The sequence below is a fragment of the Macadamia integrifolia genome, chromosome 11 (assembly GCF_013358625.1).
Source record: "Macadamia integrifolia cultivar HAES 741 chromosome 11, SCU_Mint_v3, whole genome shotgun sequence".
NCBI lineage: Eukaryota > Viridiplantae > Streptophyta > Magnoliopsida > Proteales > Proteaceae > Macadamia > Macadamia integrifolia.
In genome coordinates this window covers 28,648,305-28,662,395 of record NC_056567.1, presented here as the reverse complement: position 1 = coordinate 28,662,395, position 14,091 = coordinate 28,648,305, and the positions used below count along the sequence as shown (strand labels likewise).

The window sequence follows — 14,091 nt, the reverse complement described above, 5'->3', positions numbered from 1 at the left end:
AATGGGAGGAGTTTAGTCCCACATTGGATTGGTGTGATAACGTACAATAGTTTAGTTTATGATCGTGGAAGAGCTTTCCCACTCTAAAGCTCCATGGTATTAGAGTAGATTGTCTGTACACCTGCCATAGCGTACAATAGTTTAGTTTATGACCATGGAAGAGCTTTCCCACTCTAAAGCTCCATGGTATTAGAGTAGATTGTCTGTACACCTGCCATATGGGGGCCAATGGCCCAAAGCTGAGGAGGGTTGATGTAGTTTGGTTCTAAGGGTGTTAATCGGTTTTGATTTTGATGTATACGAGACAGTATGGTTCTATTTGGTTCACATTTATTTAGCTGAAACTAAAACTGAACCATTTATTAAACGGTTGTACTTTTAATATATGATTTCGGTTTCAAGGTTTTTAAATGGTTTCGATTTTACAGTTTTAAACGGTTTTGATCGCGGTTTAATCCATACGGTTTCTAAATGGTTAGCAATCAATTTGCTAGTTTCTTTGCATGCTTACTGAATTTTGTTTTTGTTGATAAATGTTTCAATGTATCAAACTAAATGAAGCATTAAACAAGCAATGATTTAACTATATAACTACACGATAGAAGTAAATTATTAAACAGACTATTGGACAACCTCTATGATCCTTAATTCTTTCCTAAATAAAATCCATCATATTTTATTAGAACAACTAAGTAAAATAAAATATCACATTGCTAATAAACACAACTTATCATTAATTTTCTAAAGTTAAAGAGTATGAGACACTGAATACACATCAGCTAACCCCTTATTCTATTAAAGCGCTATACAGGTTAAACGGATCGATTTTGATGGTGTAAACAGTTCGTTTTTCACACTGTCAATTAAGTTTGAAATCGACAGGTTAAACGATTAAAACCAAACCGACCCATTTAATTAACCGATCTTAAACTTAAAACAACCATTTGCTAAACGATTTTATGATTTTAATGTAGATGACTCGATTCGATTTTGATTTTAAATTCCCATCCTTACCTTCCATGGACAAGAATTGAAGCGATTTAACCTCATATTAGTTGGAGAATATACAACAATTTAGCTTATGAGATTGGAAGAGCCTCTCCACTATGAAGCTCAAGCTTTTAGAATAGACATTGTCAAATGATGTCAGAGTTTGTTGTCTGTATAACCATGCATGTGAAGGCACATGGCCCCAGAATGAAGGGAGTTGATGCAATGCATACCCTCTATGGCTAATAATAGAGGGGTTTTAATTCTACATTAGTCAGATAGTGTACAACACTTTGGTTTACGACCTTGGAAAGGCATCTCCACTTTTGAAACTCGGGCTTATTATTGGGCTCTTATCAGCCCGTTACTGGTTTAGTCTCAAATTGTCATATATAGACCTTAAAAAAAAAAAAAAAAAAAAAAAAAAAAAAGTGTTTATCAGATCCTTCTTGGATTGGGTTTGATTCGGTTTGGTTTCTGCCAGTTTCATAAAGACCTAAATTGAAATCAAACTGTTAAGGATTTGGGCCTTTCATGACCTTACAGGCTAGAGCCCAGCTCAGAATATGTATAATTATCTGTGTTGGACTGGGCTTGAACCCAATACATATGTCTACTAAAAGTATGCTATACTATTACTTTACTGCTGAACGTTACTGAGTGCTTGATGAGACAAGCCAAAAGCACAAGCAAACTGATACAAGAGGGTTGGGCTTGCCATTAAAGCACAAGCAAACGCATACAAGAGGGTTGGGCTAAAGTTCCGTTTGATTGCAATGCGAATTTAGAAGGAAAGAAAGTAAAGTCTTCTTACTTTAAAAAGAAATATTTATAATTATTATTCTATATGATTGTATTAATTATTTAATTTTTTTAATCATATTTAATAATAATATATTTTATATGTAATTTTTATTTTACATATTATAACAATAGATTTTGGATGCAAATAAAGTTAAATTTTATAACAAGAATATAGAATGATTAGAAGTTAATTTTAAAATCAAATAAGTAATAACTACATTTATTTCTTTTTTAAGTATGAAAATTTTACTTCCCTTCTCTTTAATTTCCCCTACAACCAAATATAACTAAGGTCTATTAACTCAACCCAACCCAAGCCCAACCCTAGATTGGATTAAGATATCTCAGTCCAAACCCAACTCTGTCGGGCTTAGTCCAACCAATACAGACCAGCCCAGATGAACCTTGATTAGGCCAGGCTTAGCCCAACCCAACCAAGTACTATTGATTATTGATCACTTGATCTCGATGCATTGCAAAGGCAAAAAACGAAGGTTTTTGTATATGTAAATTGTGAAAAACAAAAGACTTTTTACAAATCTTTTTGTATAAGTACTAATTTATAATTATTAATATGTTTAATTTATTGTTTACTTAATATACAAGGTTGATTTAGATTAAATTGGATTTGGATTGAGACGTCATGGATCAACCCAACTCGGCTTGGGCCTAAAATTTTCCACCTTAGTCCACCCTATGAACTAAAATCTCAGCCCAAGCTGTTCGGACGCGAATTAGGGCGGGTTCACGTTGACCGGGCTTTTTGACACCCCTTGTTGGAGGGTTTCACCTTTCAAGGGCTATAACGAAGGGGACGCACAGTAAAGAAACTCTCCCAAGTCCCAATCCAAGGAGGGGAAGGGAACAAAATACTGTGGGATTCAGTGAAGGCCTCAATAACTCATTTTAATGTCAAGGAATATAAGTTCAATAATGCCATACTGCAAGTCTGCAACACATCTGAGAACCATTAGGATGGTTTCCGTTATCGGGTCTGCTTGCAGAGTGAGTCCAGAAAAAAGAAAGGGTTCAGAGTTCCTATTTCGGCTTTCAATTATCGATTCTTCTCTGTTCTTTCGTCGTTATTCGAGTAATTTCGTACAACAGTACAAGATCGATATCAAAAAGAAATCAGGTCAATTAATGCCTTTTCTTTTTCGAAAAAAAATGAAGAAAGAAACCCAGTTTGGGATCTTGCCTTCCACTGTAAAATGATAATCGATGACTACGACAATATTGATTCTATCTTCTAAACGTAAAGTTTCGGATAATGAGATCATTTATGTAACAGTAATCCCTGTTCATACTTGACAAATGGCAAATCTGTGTATCAAAGTAGTTCAAAGCTTCTCAAATTTAAAAGCAGACAAAGAAGAAGAAGAAGAAGAAGAAGAAGGAGGAGGAGGAGGAGGAGGAGGAGGCTAATGATGTGTTGAAGTGACTTACTTGTATGTCTGATACTCCGATCAGTTACCTCAGGTAACGTGGATGGATACACAAAGTAACATATAATAAAATACTGTTGAGGGTTCAATTACTTCAATAATAAGTCTTGTTTAGGTCACTGGTCAGCGTCTACGGGCGGCGGGTTCCTTCTGGGCATTAAAATAGACGGCGGCGACGGGAAGTCCGAGGCCGCTCTGAGCGGCGAAATTACGGGTACTGAAATTGCAGCGGGCATCTGGCGGTAAGATATCCCTCCCCATGGGTCCTCTCTGTTGAAACAGCGCGAAAACGTACCGGTGGATGCCGGTCGGTGGCTTTGGCCCCATGTACGGCACTATCTCTTTCCCTGCAACTCCCGGTTAATTTTTCACCAACTCCTCAATACACGTCAGACATTTTTTTGGGAATTTCTTCCCAATTTGATTTATATTATAAAAAAATTAACACTTGTCACTTCCTTTGCGACTTTTTCATTAACAGAAATTAAGAACTGACCTTTCGAGGCGTCGAGTCCTTGAGGGATGTCCACCACAATCCTGCAAATGTCAACCAAAATTAGGATCTGTTTGTTTAAGATAGAAAAGAAGAAGAAGAAGAAATGAAATTAGTAATTAGTTACCAGTGTAGCCATTCTCTCATAGTTGGCTCACTTGGGCTTGGAGCATCAGGATCTGTCATTACCTATACAAGAATTACAGTAATATATACCAGAAGAAGAAGGATTGGGCATTTTTTTAGGGTTTCCCAGGACACCATTGCTCTCAACGAAGGAAAAATCAAAGAGAGGAACATACACAGACAATATATGATTAAAAAAGGAGTGGTTGGGCTTACAAGAGTATATAGATTGTTGGAGATGACGCGAGAACCAGAGAGCTGAACTCTGGGTTTATTAGAAGTAGCAGAGGGTTTGATTTCGCAGCCGTTAGCGACCTGTTTGGATCCGTAATGGACTGTGAATTCAATGGTAGGGGAGAACATGTCGAGAACGTCTCCGATCACTCTTCCCACGACCAGTGGCTCTACGGAACGAGAAGCAGTAGCAGCCATTAGAGGGACGAGGGAAGCTTAAAGCTTGTGGGTTGAGGGAGATCAAACAAAGCAAGGGAACTGCCAAGGGGCAACACCAACGCAAGAGCGAGATCTAGAGAGAGAGAGAGAGAGAGAGAGAGAGAGAGAGAGAGACAGAGAGAGAGAGAGAGTCTTTTTCGCAATTCGCTATTTGGAAGCGGCGGAGACGTCGAAATGAGAATGATTGGTGTTTTTCTCGCGAGAAGTAGATGCGGAGGAATTGACGAATGAGGGACACGTTGCAAAAGTTCCACGACGAGTGTCGCATTGCTTGTAATTTACGAAGCGTATTACTTATCAAGACACGTGTTTCGAATTTGACTCTTTGCCGCTTTTGATCGTACGACTCAACCTTCATATGCCATTTTTGTTTTCAAATATATCTATTTTCATCTTAATAACGACAAAAAAGAAGGGCAAGTATTGATTGTTGACTCATACGATCAGATGATTATACAAACAATAGATCCTATTTTCATTTTGACCGATCAATCCAATTGTGCTCGCGAGCCCACCATGCATAGGCTATGCCTTCTATAGTTGGATGAAATTGGCCTCATCTTCATCAAAATTTATACAAAGATTTGGTTTGGTTTTTATTTTAGTATAGATTTTTTTTATGGTAAATTAAAAATATGTTAAAATAAAAGAATAAATCATAACAACAATAAACAAAAATCATCAAAAGAAGATATATCCAAAAAGCGTTGTGGGGGGTGGGGGGAGAGAGGCAAAGAGACAGAACAAACACCAAGAAACGGTACATGAAAATAAGAGAATAAAAGAAACAACATAAAAATGTGATACATGAAAATTAAGGGGAGGGAACAATCAGAGGAAAATCCCAAGAAGAGGCCAGATGCTTATTTCTATTTGAGTTAGGGCACATTACACAATTTTAAAGAATTTTATTTTTAATCTAAGATTTTTAACTGATTTCGATTTGGTTTCTGATTCAATTTGTTTTCAATACAATTTGATTTTGCGTCATAATACCAAAACCTAAACCAACCCATTAGGACTTCGATCCAATTTGATCCGAATTACTTTGGATAGCGAACTAAATCTGCCAAGAAAAAGTTTGGTCTGTTTGTAAATAATCCAAAAGATTCCATACAATATGCAGGTTTTTTTTTTTTTTTTTTAGTAGGCCATGCATGGGTTTGTTTGATAGCATAGAAATGTGAACTTTAGAAAGAGAGAGAGAGATTGATTTGTATCAACAACTAATCCTTGAATATTAGGGAAAGAAATAGAGGGTGTTTTGTGTTTATGAGTATCTTTTTATGATTTGATAAATAGATTCCACTTCCACTTCCACTTCCATTTCCCCTGAGAAAAAAACAATGAAATGGAAAAGTTGCTTTCTTGTGGAAGTCTTGTAACGGAAATCTAATCCAATGCACTCATTTTTCAAGTATTTTACAATTGAAAAGAAAATCATTTCTAGCCAACCAAATGTAATGTAATGACTTTCACTAGAGAGAGAAGGAATGTGGAGAGGATGGCAGAGAGCTTTTCCTTCCTTTTATTATTATTGTATTAGTCACTAATAAGATTAAAAAAGATGACAAGATCCTACACCTAACAGAGAGATTATGGAGTCACCACATAACTTTTGATCTCTTTCCTATTGAATAATTTTTTTGATAGAATAGCAAATGGGAATCTGTTTGTGGGTTTCGACAATCGGAATAAAGAAAAGATCTACCTGATAAACATTGGGAAGTCATTTTCTACTTGATATGGATGTTTGTCGATTCATCCCAGAGACTTTTTGCATCTAATCTTTTTTGTTCTAGATATAATTTTTTTTTTGACAGAAGTTTTCCTTCTCTAGTGGTGGAGAAAGAATCCAAAATGATGCAGAAAAAAAAAGAAAAAACAAGAATAATTAATCATACAATGCACACAAACTTACGAGATTCAGTAAAATTGTCAATATCCTTAATGAGATAAGATCCTACTTCACTTTCAATGGAAAATAGGGTTACGATGTTTGTCCTCACATCTCTCCACTTGCTTACAAAGAAAGAATCCTCGTTACAAATATATTGGAAAACCCTAATATCATTAAGTATAAAATTGCCCCCAATAAATGAATCCCAAATAAAAATTCGGGTGGAGGGCTTCACTCCCCTACACCCCCTATGTAGGGGGCCTCCTACTCCCCTTGCAACTCCACAAATCGCTTATTGGCAAACATGACAGTCGTTACCTTTTTTAGGGGGGAGGTGTACTAGTGTTCCCTGGAATAAACTGCAATAGAATACAAGATATCGTATCCCAACAACCACATGATGGGATTCTTATCCCATCACAACCTTCCACCCGCTATTGTTTTCAGTTGAAATTATTCCTTCCCTAGGCATCCCACAGTATTTATGTCCATGGAGGACGAAGGTGAAGAGAAACTCGATCTCAATTATTTTAGTTAATATTTGTTTTATAGAAAGTATTCGTTATTGATATTGTCCGATTGGTTGTGAGGGAAATCAAGAAGAGGGAAGAAAAGTCAAATCACTAATAAAGCAAATAAATTTTTGTAAAATTACTTCATATTATTATGTAATTGACTCTAAAGTATTTTGATTTTAACTATTAAGTTTTAGGGAAAGTGTTCTACCAATGCAAGGACTAATAGGACTGCACACAAAACATAAACAAGATTAACACTTTCACCTTTCATGAGGTAGTGCAGTCATTTTATCCCCCCCGCCCCCCCAAATGTATGTATAAATAGATGCAACAATTATCACAATCTTGTCCATTTCGTTAGATTTTATTTTACTTTGAAATCAATATCCCTTTGATTAAAAAACTGAAATAAATATTAAAAATAAAAATATGAGAAAATGTTTTTTGTCGGAGAATGTGGTCTTTGTGCCCAGACATATGGTGGTGAAATGATCAACCCAACCCCATGAAAAAGAATATGACTTATATAGATACTTTCATGTGCACTTCCATTGGTCCTTACGTACACTGCACTCTTTTACAGAAAACAATAGTGGTCTTAAAAATATAATAAAAATTCTAGATAAATTAAACCAATATGATTACAATTTTTTTCTTTTTCTAATATATATATATATATATATATGATTTTTCTAGTACTTAAATCCTATGTAGCGACATAGGCCATCAAGCGCAAGTCCAATTGTTTCCATTCCTCACTTTATATGGCTCGGTCAAGGATCAAGAACACTTTAAAGTGGGAACCAATCAGAATCCGACATGCCCATAGAAAGCATCCTCCATTATTTTCCACCATAGTGACAAAGACACTGCTTGTAAGGGTGCGTGTCCAGTTCTCATTGAGTGAATGGTTTGCAGAAATCAATTGTCCCTTTTTGTTTGTGCATGGTGGCCTCATCAACGATAGATTAACAAGTATAAATAACATTTCACCAAAAAAAAACAAGTATAAATAATAAAAATAAATAGCCAGGTATGTACTTTTGTTGTTTGGGTTACTTGGAGATTTATTAATATATTAATCTCCATGGTTTAGTCCCAAGCGTTGAGGAGATAAACTGATTTGGTACTTTAAGAATTTAATAAACTCAGATCGATAAAGTTCAGTTGTTAGGTCTATTACTTCCTCTTGTAGCCATAGATTTCTGCTAAACAACACACCAAAGAAAAGGATATCAGTCACTTATTTTAATTTTTTTTAATGGAAAAAAAATGCAGTAAAAAGGACAGAATATACATCTACGTTATTACCCGTTTGAGAGACATTTGTTTTACTGTTCATTGTTACAAAGGCCAAAACTTTAAGAAAAATGACCACTTCGTTGGTAGGCCTGAGTCAAATTTTAGTGTTGGGAATGATGCCATAAACATCCAAAAAACTTGGAACCATGCTCAAAGGCCATCAGCTAGGGTTGTTAATGGGTTAGGTCCAATCGGTTTCTTTGCCAATTTAAGGGCCAATTATTTCTATCTCCTTAGGTGATTAAGTCATGTAGGTCAAGGCAAATACATATTTCTAATTGGTCAATCAGTTCAAAATTGGATTCAAAGTAATTAATAAAATTTTAAATGACCTAATTGACTAATTTGACTATAAATAATCCTTAAACGGGTTATAAAAATAAGCTTAAATACACAAACTGAATTACAAACGGTTGGTTATCGATCAATCACAATATTCAAATGGTCCCAATCGGATGACTATCAGACCACTCCCTTACACAATGAACATCTAATTATTACGCTTGAACATGATAAGATTAGTAATTAGTCAATTAATCTTGAACTTCAATCCATCGTTTCATGTCAGGCCTATAATTGTACGTCAACTTTGACATCTCTAATATCAATCCTACGGATTTTTTTTCCTCTTCCAATTTATAAAATGGCAAAGTTTGGAAAAAGTACACTTAGTAATGGAAATTGCCTACCTTTCTCTTTATTATTAAGCTATTTTCAAAATGTTTGACCTTTCAACCATTTATTAAATCATTGTACATATCATAAGAGGTTTTGTTTGGCCTAAATTTTTCCATGGAGTACAGATCTACAGGATGACTTGGGCCAGTGACGGAAATTTTCTTCTATTGAAATCAAAATGTCTTTTGACTCTTATTTTCTTTTTTGTTTTTTGTGAACTGTATTAATTTTAACACAGCTGTTTTTAAAGGGTTTTATCATGCTTTTCAAGGGCTTTATCAAGTTAAGATCATCATCTATCTTTTATCAAGGTAACACCATCATCTATCTTTTCTTTATTTTTTTATAACGATAGGTATTTCAACTTTCAATAAAAGCAGTGAAGAGCACTAAATGTCCCGTGTGATTGGTCCAAAGTGTGTCTAGTGGGAGTCGAACTTAAGACGTCCGAGTTTACGATTAGTACTAAGTTCGTTGCTCACCAACTGCACTGCCCCCTTGGGTTACCATCCCCAATCCTTTGTAAACTAATGCCAAAAAACAGCACATGAAAATTTATCTCTTTATTTTTCAGAATAATTTCTGTTTTTCATTTGGTATGAGCTTTCTTTTAGTTACCCAAAACCCCCAACTCAAAAATAAATCCACTTTAAAAATCAAAATCAGATATTTTTAGAATATTTATTTATTTATTTTTGGTAGAACCTTTTTCACTCACAAAACAAAGTCAAAGACAACAACATGAAGAACTATTCAAATATAAGCATAACTTAATCAATTAACATTGAAGATAAAACCTTAGAGGAAGATCTTAGTAGAGATCTCACATTCAACATTTTCCTATTGTTTAATCAATTACCACTATCGACAAGATGTTTAAAGAATTAAATGTTAAGCATATGACTAGAGAAGAGGCTTAATTAATTCATGAATGATTTGAAATCTAATTATATCCAAATCTTTTTAAATAGAAGGAATACAAAATGTTGTATATTTCATATATTTAATTTTGGACCAAGTTTTCCCTAAGGCCTTGTGAATGGGACCGAGGTTCTAGATATGGATGGTGGGTGTGGGGGTATTTTGGGAAGGTTCTAAAACCCTATAAAGGTTTGTGAACCTTAAGATAGAGTGGGGAACCTCACTGCGTAGGTGAAGGAAAACTTATCCCTTTGATTTTTGGTGAAAGATTTTATGATCCTAACAGTGTGAGGAGTCTTCTTGTACTATAACATGCATGCTATGTTTGACATGCATTCTAGGTCGACAATAATTCCAAGAAATCACATCAAATGTAACCTTAATTTCAAAAACTCTAATTTATGATACCAAATATTTTCAAAGTATAATCATATATCTCTTTAACCACGATTTAAACTTGAGGTCTTCAGCGGGTGAGGTGTCTGGGACCCACAAAATATTGAGGTTAAGAAGATGAAATGACTAATATATGTTAAATAAAATAGTGAATTTAGATGTTTTTGATCATGGAAGGAAGACTAAACTATTGGTATGATTTCTTAGAATACATTATTGACTAAAATACAAATCAAACTCAACCATTTTATCATGAAGAAAGATTTTATGAAAATTTCAACTATTATATATCTAAAAAATTGTTTGAATTGGTTAAATGTCAAATTCCTCCCATGATTCATATTAGATCTAGCAAGCCAACCCAATGTTGGGATTGTCAGATATGTTAGAAACTTTCAGCCACATCTAACCCATGTAACAGATCAATCACGAGAAGACTCGAACTTGAAACGTCTATTAACACACAACACCTTTAGACCAGTGGAGTTACACCCTGAGTGTTAAAGGTTTCTACTACTTACAATCAAAATATCAAATCAACAATTCAATTCCAAAGATTACTTAATCAAATCCAAAATCCAATCCTCATGATTACTCAATCAAATCCACAAATCTGATACCCAAGATTACTCCTAAGATATACATTAACATCCTTTCAAACTCAAGTAGATGGGAGGAAACCTACTTGAGTTTAGACACCAATAAATGAAGAAAACAAGGATAAATTTTGGTAAATAAACCTGTAGGTTGATTTAGTAATGAAATGAAAATAAGAGTGAGAGTGCCATGAAGCAGATGATGATGGATAGAATGACAATCATTTTCAATGTGTTTAGCATATTCATGAAACATGTAATTGTGAGAAACTTGATCAACATTCTTATTGTCACAATATAGATGAGTTGGTTTTGGAAAAAGACACCCATAACCTGAAGAAGCCGAAGCCAAAACTAGACAAGTTTGGATGTGCCATTACTAAGATCCTAGTACTCAAGTTCAATGGTAGAATGAGAAATTACAGGACAGTTATTCCCTATAGTAAGTGCGGCGTTGTGGTAAGCATCGAATGGTCGAGAGTATCCGATCACACACCCCAAAGTCATCTCGACTATTCAATGCTCATTGCACCTCTACACTCGCAAAAATATTTTCCCAAAATAACATTGTTTCTTACTAAACAAGGTACGTAGTTGCCAAGGAAAAAACAATAGCCCATTGTAGAAAGCTAATCAGTAGAATCATCTGCCCAATCAGGAGCAGTATATGCCCTTAACAAAAAAGAATTTTTAGGTACCATATATACCCTTAATTCGGAATGTATAAAGCCATGGAGGAGAAAAATGCCCTCGATGTGACTAAGGAGAGGATCTAGCAAACTGAGTGGGATCGTGGGACAATCATGTACAGACTGACAACATAGACAACATAGGCGATGTTATGATGAGCAGCTGTCAACTGGGCAATTTCGGCTATATAGGTATTTTAGTTAATTTACTGCATGGAGTATTAGGTATATATTTGTAGTGAGTGTCTTTTTAGTAAACAAGTTGCGAGAAAGTGTGATGAGAGTGTTGTAACTCTATTCTCTATTGATAGTGAAATAGGATCTCATCTCAATGAAGATGTAGACAATCTTATTGAATCTGTTAAATTTGCATGCATTATGTGATTGCGTATTCTTATTTTTTCTTTCTTTATCGCAATGTTTTATGTTGTATTTTCAAAACTGACAAGCTGACTATAGGGCGTAGCATTTCTAGGAGGTTCTTCTTCTATTGCTTATAACTTAGTGTTGTTTGTAAGAGATGTATCAACAGTTTTATTATTGATGATCCCAATATGAGCCAAAAAATCAGAGGCATACTTGGCTTAAAGACAGGAAATATCCGTTAGCAACAAAGGAAACTTCAAGGCTAAGAAAATATCGTAAATGTCCAAGATCTCTTTCATAAATGTTGGTTGAGAGAGAGTTTTTTGTATATGTGTTATGTCATCTCCTATAATAAGTATATCACTTGATAACCCGAACCCGCTTTAAGATTTCTAACCTTGGGTTAGGGTTGGGCCAGGCATGGGTTGACACCTAGGCCCAGGCCTAGCCCAACCCCTAATTTTGACCCTGATTTATATAAAGACTGTTATCTTATACTTTTATTCAGAATAATGAAATTTGGGTCATCGATTCTTATGGGTAGGTGCCTTGAACATCTATTATTGTGTTCCACTTCATAATTTTAAATGTGTATTGATCATTTAATTTATTGGTGGGTGTATGTGTGTGTTTTAATGCTTAGAACACAAATGGCAAAAATAGGGTCAATTAGGATTAGTCTGACCTTAACAAAAATTAGGGCCAGCCCGGCCCAATTAGTGTCAATTAGGGTTGGGCTGGATTGGATTGAGTTGGATTGGATTGGCATGAGCCTGACAAGGTAAGATTGGGCTTAGGTTGAGTTTTGGATTTTAAGAAACCCACCCCCAACCCAGCCCAGCCCAACTCAACCCAACCCTATTTCACTCTTAATGTCATCTATGTAAGTAAAAGTCCAATCCCTGACGATAAACTTCCAACCTCCAGCATTAAGAACCTCCAAATCGAGGCCAGTGGGTTTAACAAGCTGGGCTCGCATAATCAAGAAAACACCTAGAGCCTCTTTGGAGATTAGACAACCCATATTAAACACCAAATTCTTATCGTAAAGTACCACCACACTTTCCAACATCTACAATAATCTATTCAAGACCAGGTAGCCCTTTTTAAGGGACTCCACTCAGCTTAAGGATCACGAATTTGGGAAAATTCAAGCCCCGTAAGCCGGGTTATAAGGTGAGAACACCCAAGACCATATCAACCCAGACCAAATCTAATTTGCAATCGATCTGGGTTCAGCTCGTAGAGGATCAAGGGATTGCAACACTGACTCGCATCCTTGAGTTGTCTAGTTAGGGAGTATAAGACGTAGACGAAGTAATCTAATGCAAATTTGATGGTCTGCCCATTAGTTGGCCTTGGGGCAAGGCAGGGAGTGACTTGGGTGCGCTCTTTGAGGGGAAGAAAGGGAAGGAATAGAACGTTGGAGGAGGATTTAGCCATGGATCAAAATTAATAGAGGTCTGTTGATGAGGGTGTTGGTGTTGAAGAAGATGTGGGGGTCGTGGAGTTGGGAAAGGGGGGGGGTAAGGGAAGTCATCGGAAGCTGAGGTGGTAGCGGCAAAGGAGGGGTAGACATCGGTGTGAAGGGGTATTAATTTCTTCAATCTGATTCTTCATTTTCTTGAATGGATTAAAGTTGAATCTGTCTGCTTTGGCTACCAAATGCCATTAAGATTTGAGGATTGAAAATCTTATGCTCACCAGGAGGTCTTGAGTTCGAGTCTTCTGGCTGTTATCTACTTCCTTCCGTACCTATAAAAAAAAAAGAGATTTGAGGATTGAGAGTTTCAAGGTTCAGAATCTTGAGATTAGGGACTGGGATTTGTAACTTGGGTTGGCCACAGTCCAGCCCAGACCAATTGAGGCCCATATCTGGCCTGAAATAGCCCAGTCCTAACTTGGGCCTAACTGATTTAAAGTCCGGGATCTTAAAATAGCCCAATTTTCCAGTTTGTCCTCGGTTCAGGAATAATGATTAGATTGGGCTGAACCCCATAGTTTGTACATTTATACAGGGGCAGTTCTAGTTGACGAGCATTAGTTCAACCCACCACTCAATGAGTGACACATGGCAATTTGAAACTGTCAGCTCCTCATTACCCTTTAATTTCCGAAATTGCTTTTTCAGATTTCTGATTCAAACATCTGACAGTCCCACTCCAGTAATATATTCAGCAATTAATTTTGCTCTCTTTGTATGCAGGATATAACTGAAATTTGTAGAAAGGTAAACTTAGTCGCCCGGAGGGCCTTTGTTCACATGCAAAGTTTATGTGGATCAAATAGAACCAGGGCTACCTTAACCTAGACTGCTCTATGTGTATATTGTATAACCCCAATGAGTAGCTTAATTGGCAAAGGATTATATCTGAAGAGGTAGAGGTCTTAGCATATATAAGAGTGTCAAACAA

General features: G+C 35.9%; 1 protein-coding gene across 1 annotated transcript; it reads right to left on the bottom strand.

Annotated features, from left to right (window-relative positions):
* Nucleotides 1-3,055: 3,055 nt before the first annotated feature.
* LOC122094139 (protein MOTHER of FT and TFL1-like) lies at nucleotides 3,056-4,448 on the bottom strand. The gene is made up of 4 exons (XM_042664833.1): nucleotides 4,075-4,448; nucleotides 3,860-3,921; nucleotides 3,736-3,776; nucleotides 3,056-3,586 (listed from the first exon to the last, which is right to left on the bottom strand). Exons 1-4 carry the CDS (start codon nucleotides 4,288-4,290, stop codon nucleotides 3,363-3,365), a joined length of 543 nt encoding a protein of 180 aa, XP_042520767.1. The 5' UTR covers nucleotides 4,291-4,448; the 3' UTR covers nucleotides 3,056-3,362.
* Nucleotides 4,449-14,091: the final 9,643 nt, after the last annotated feature.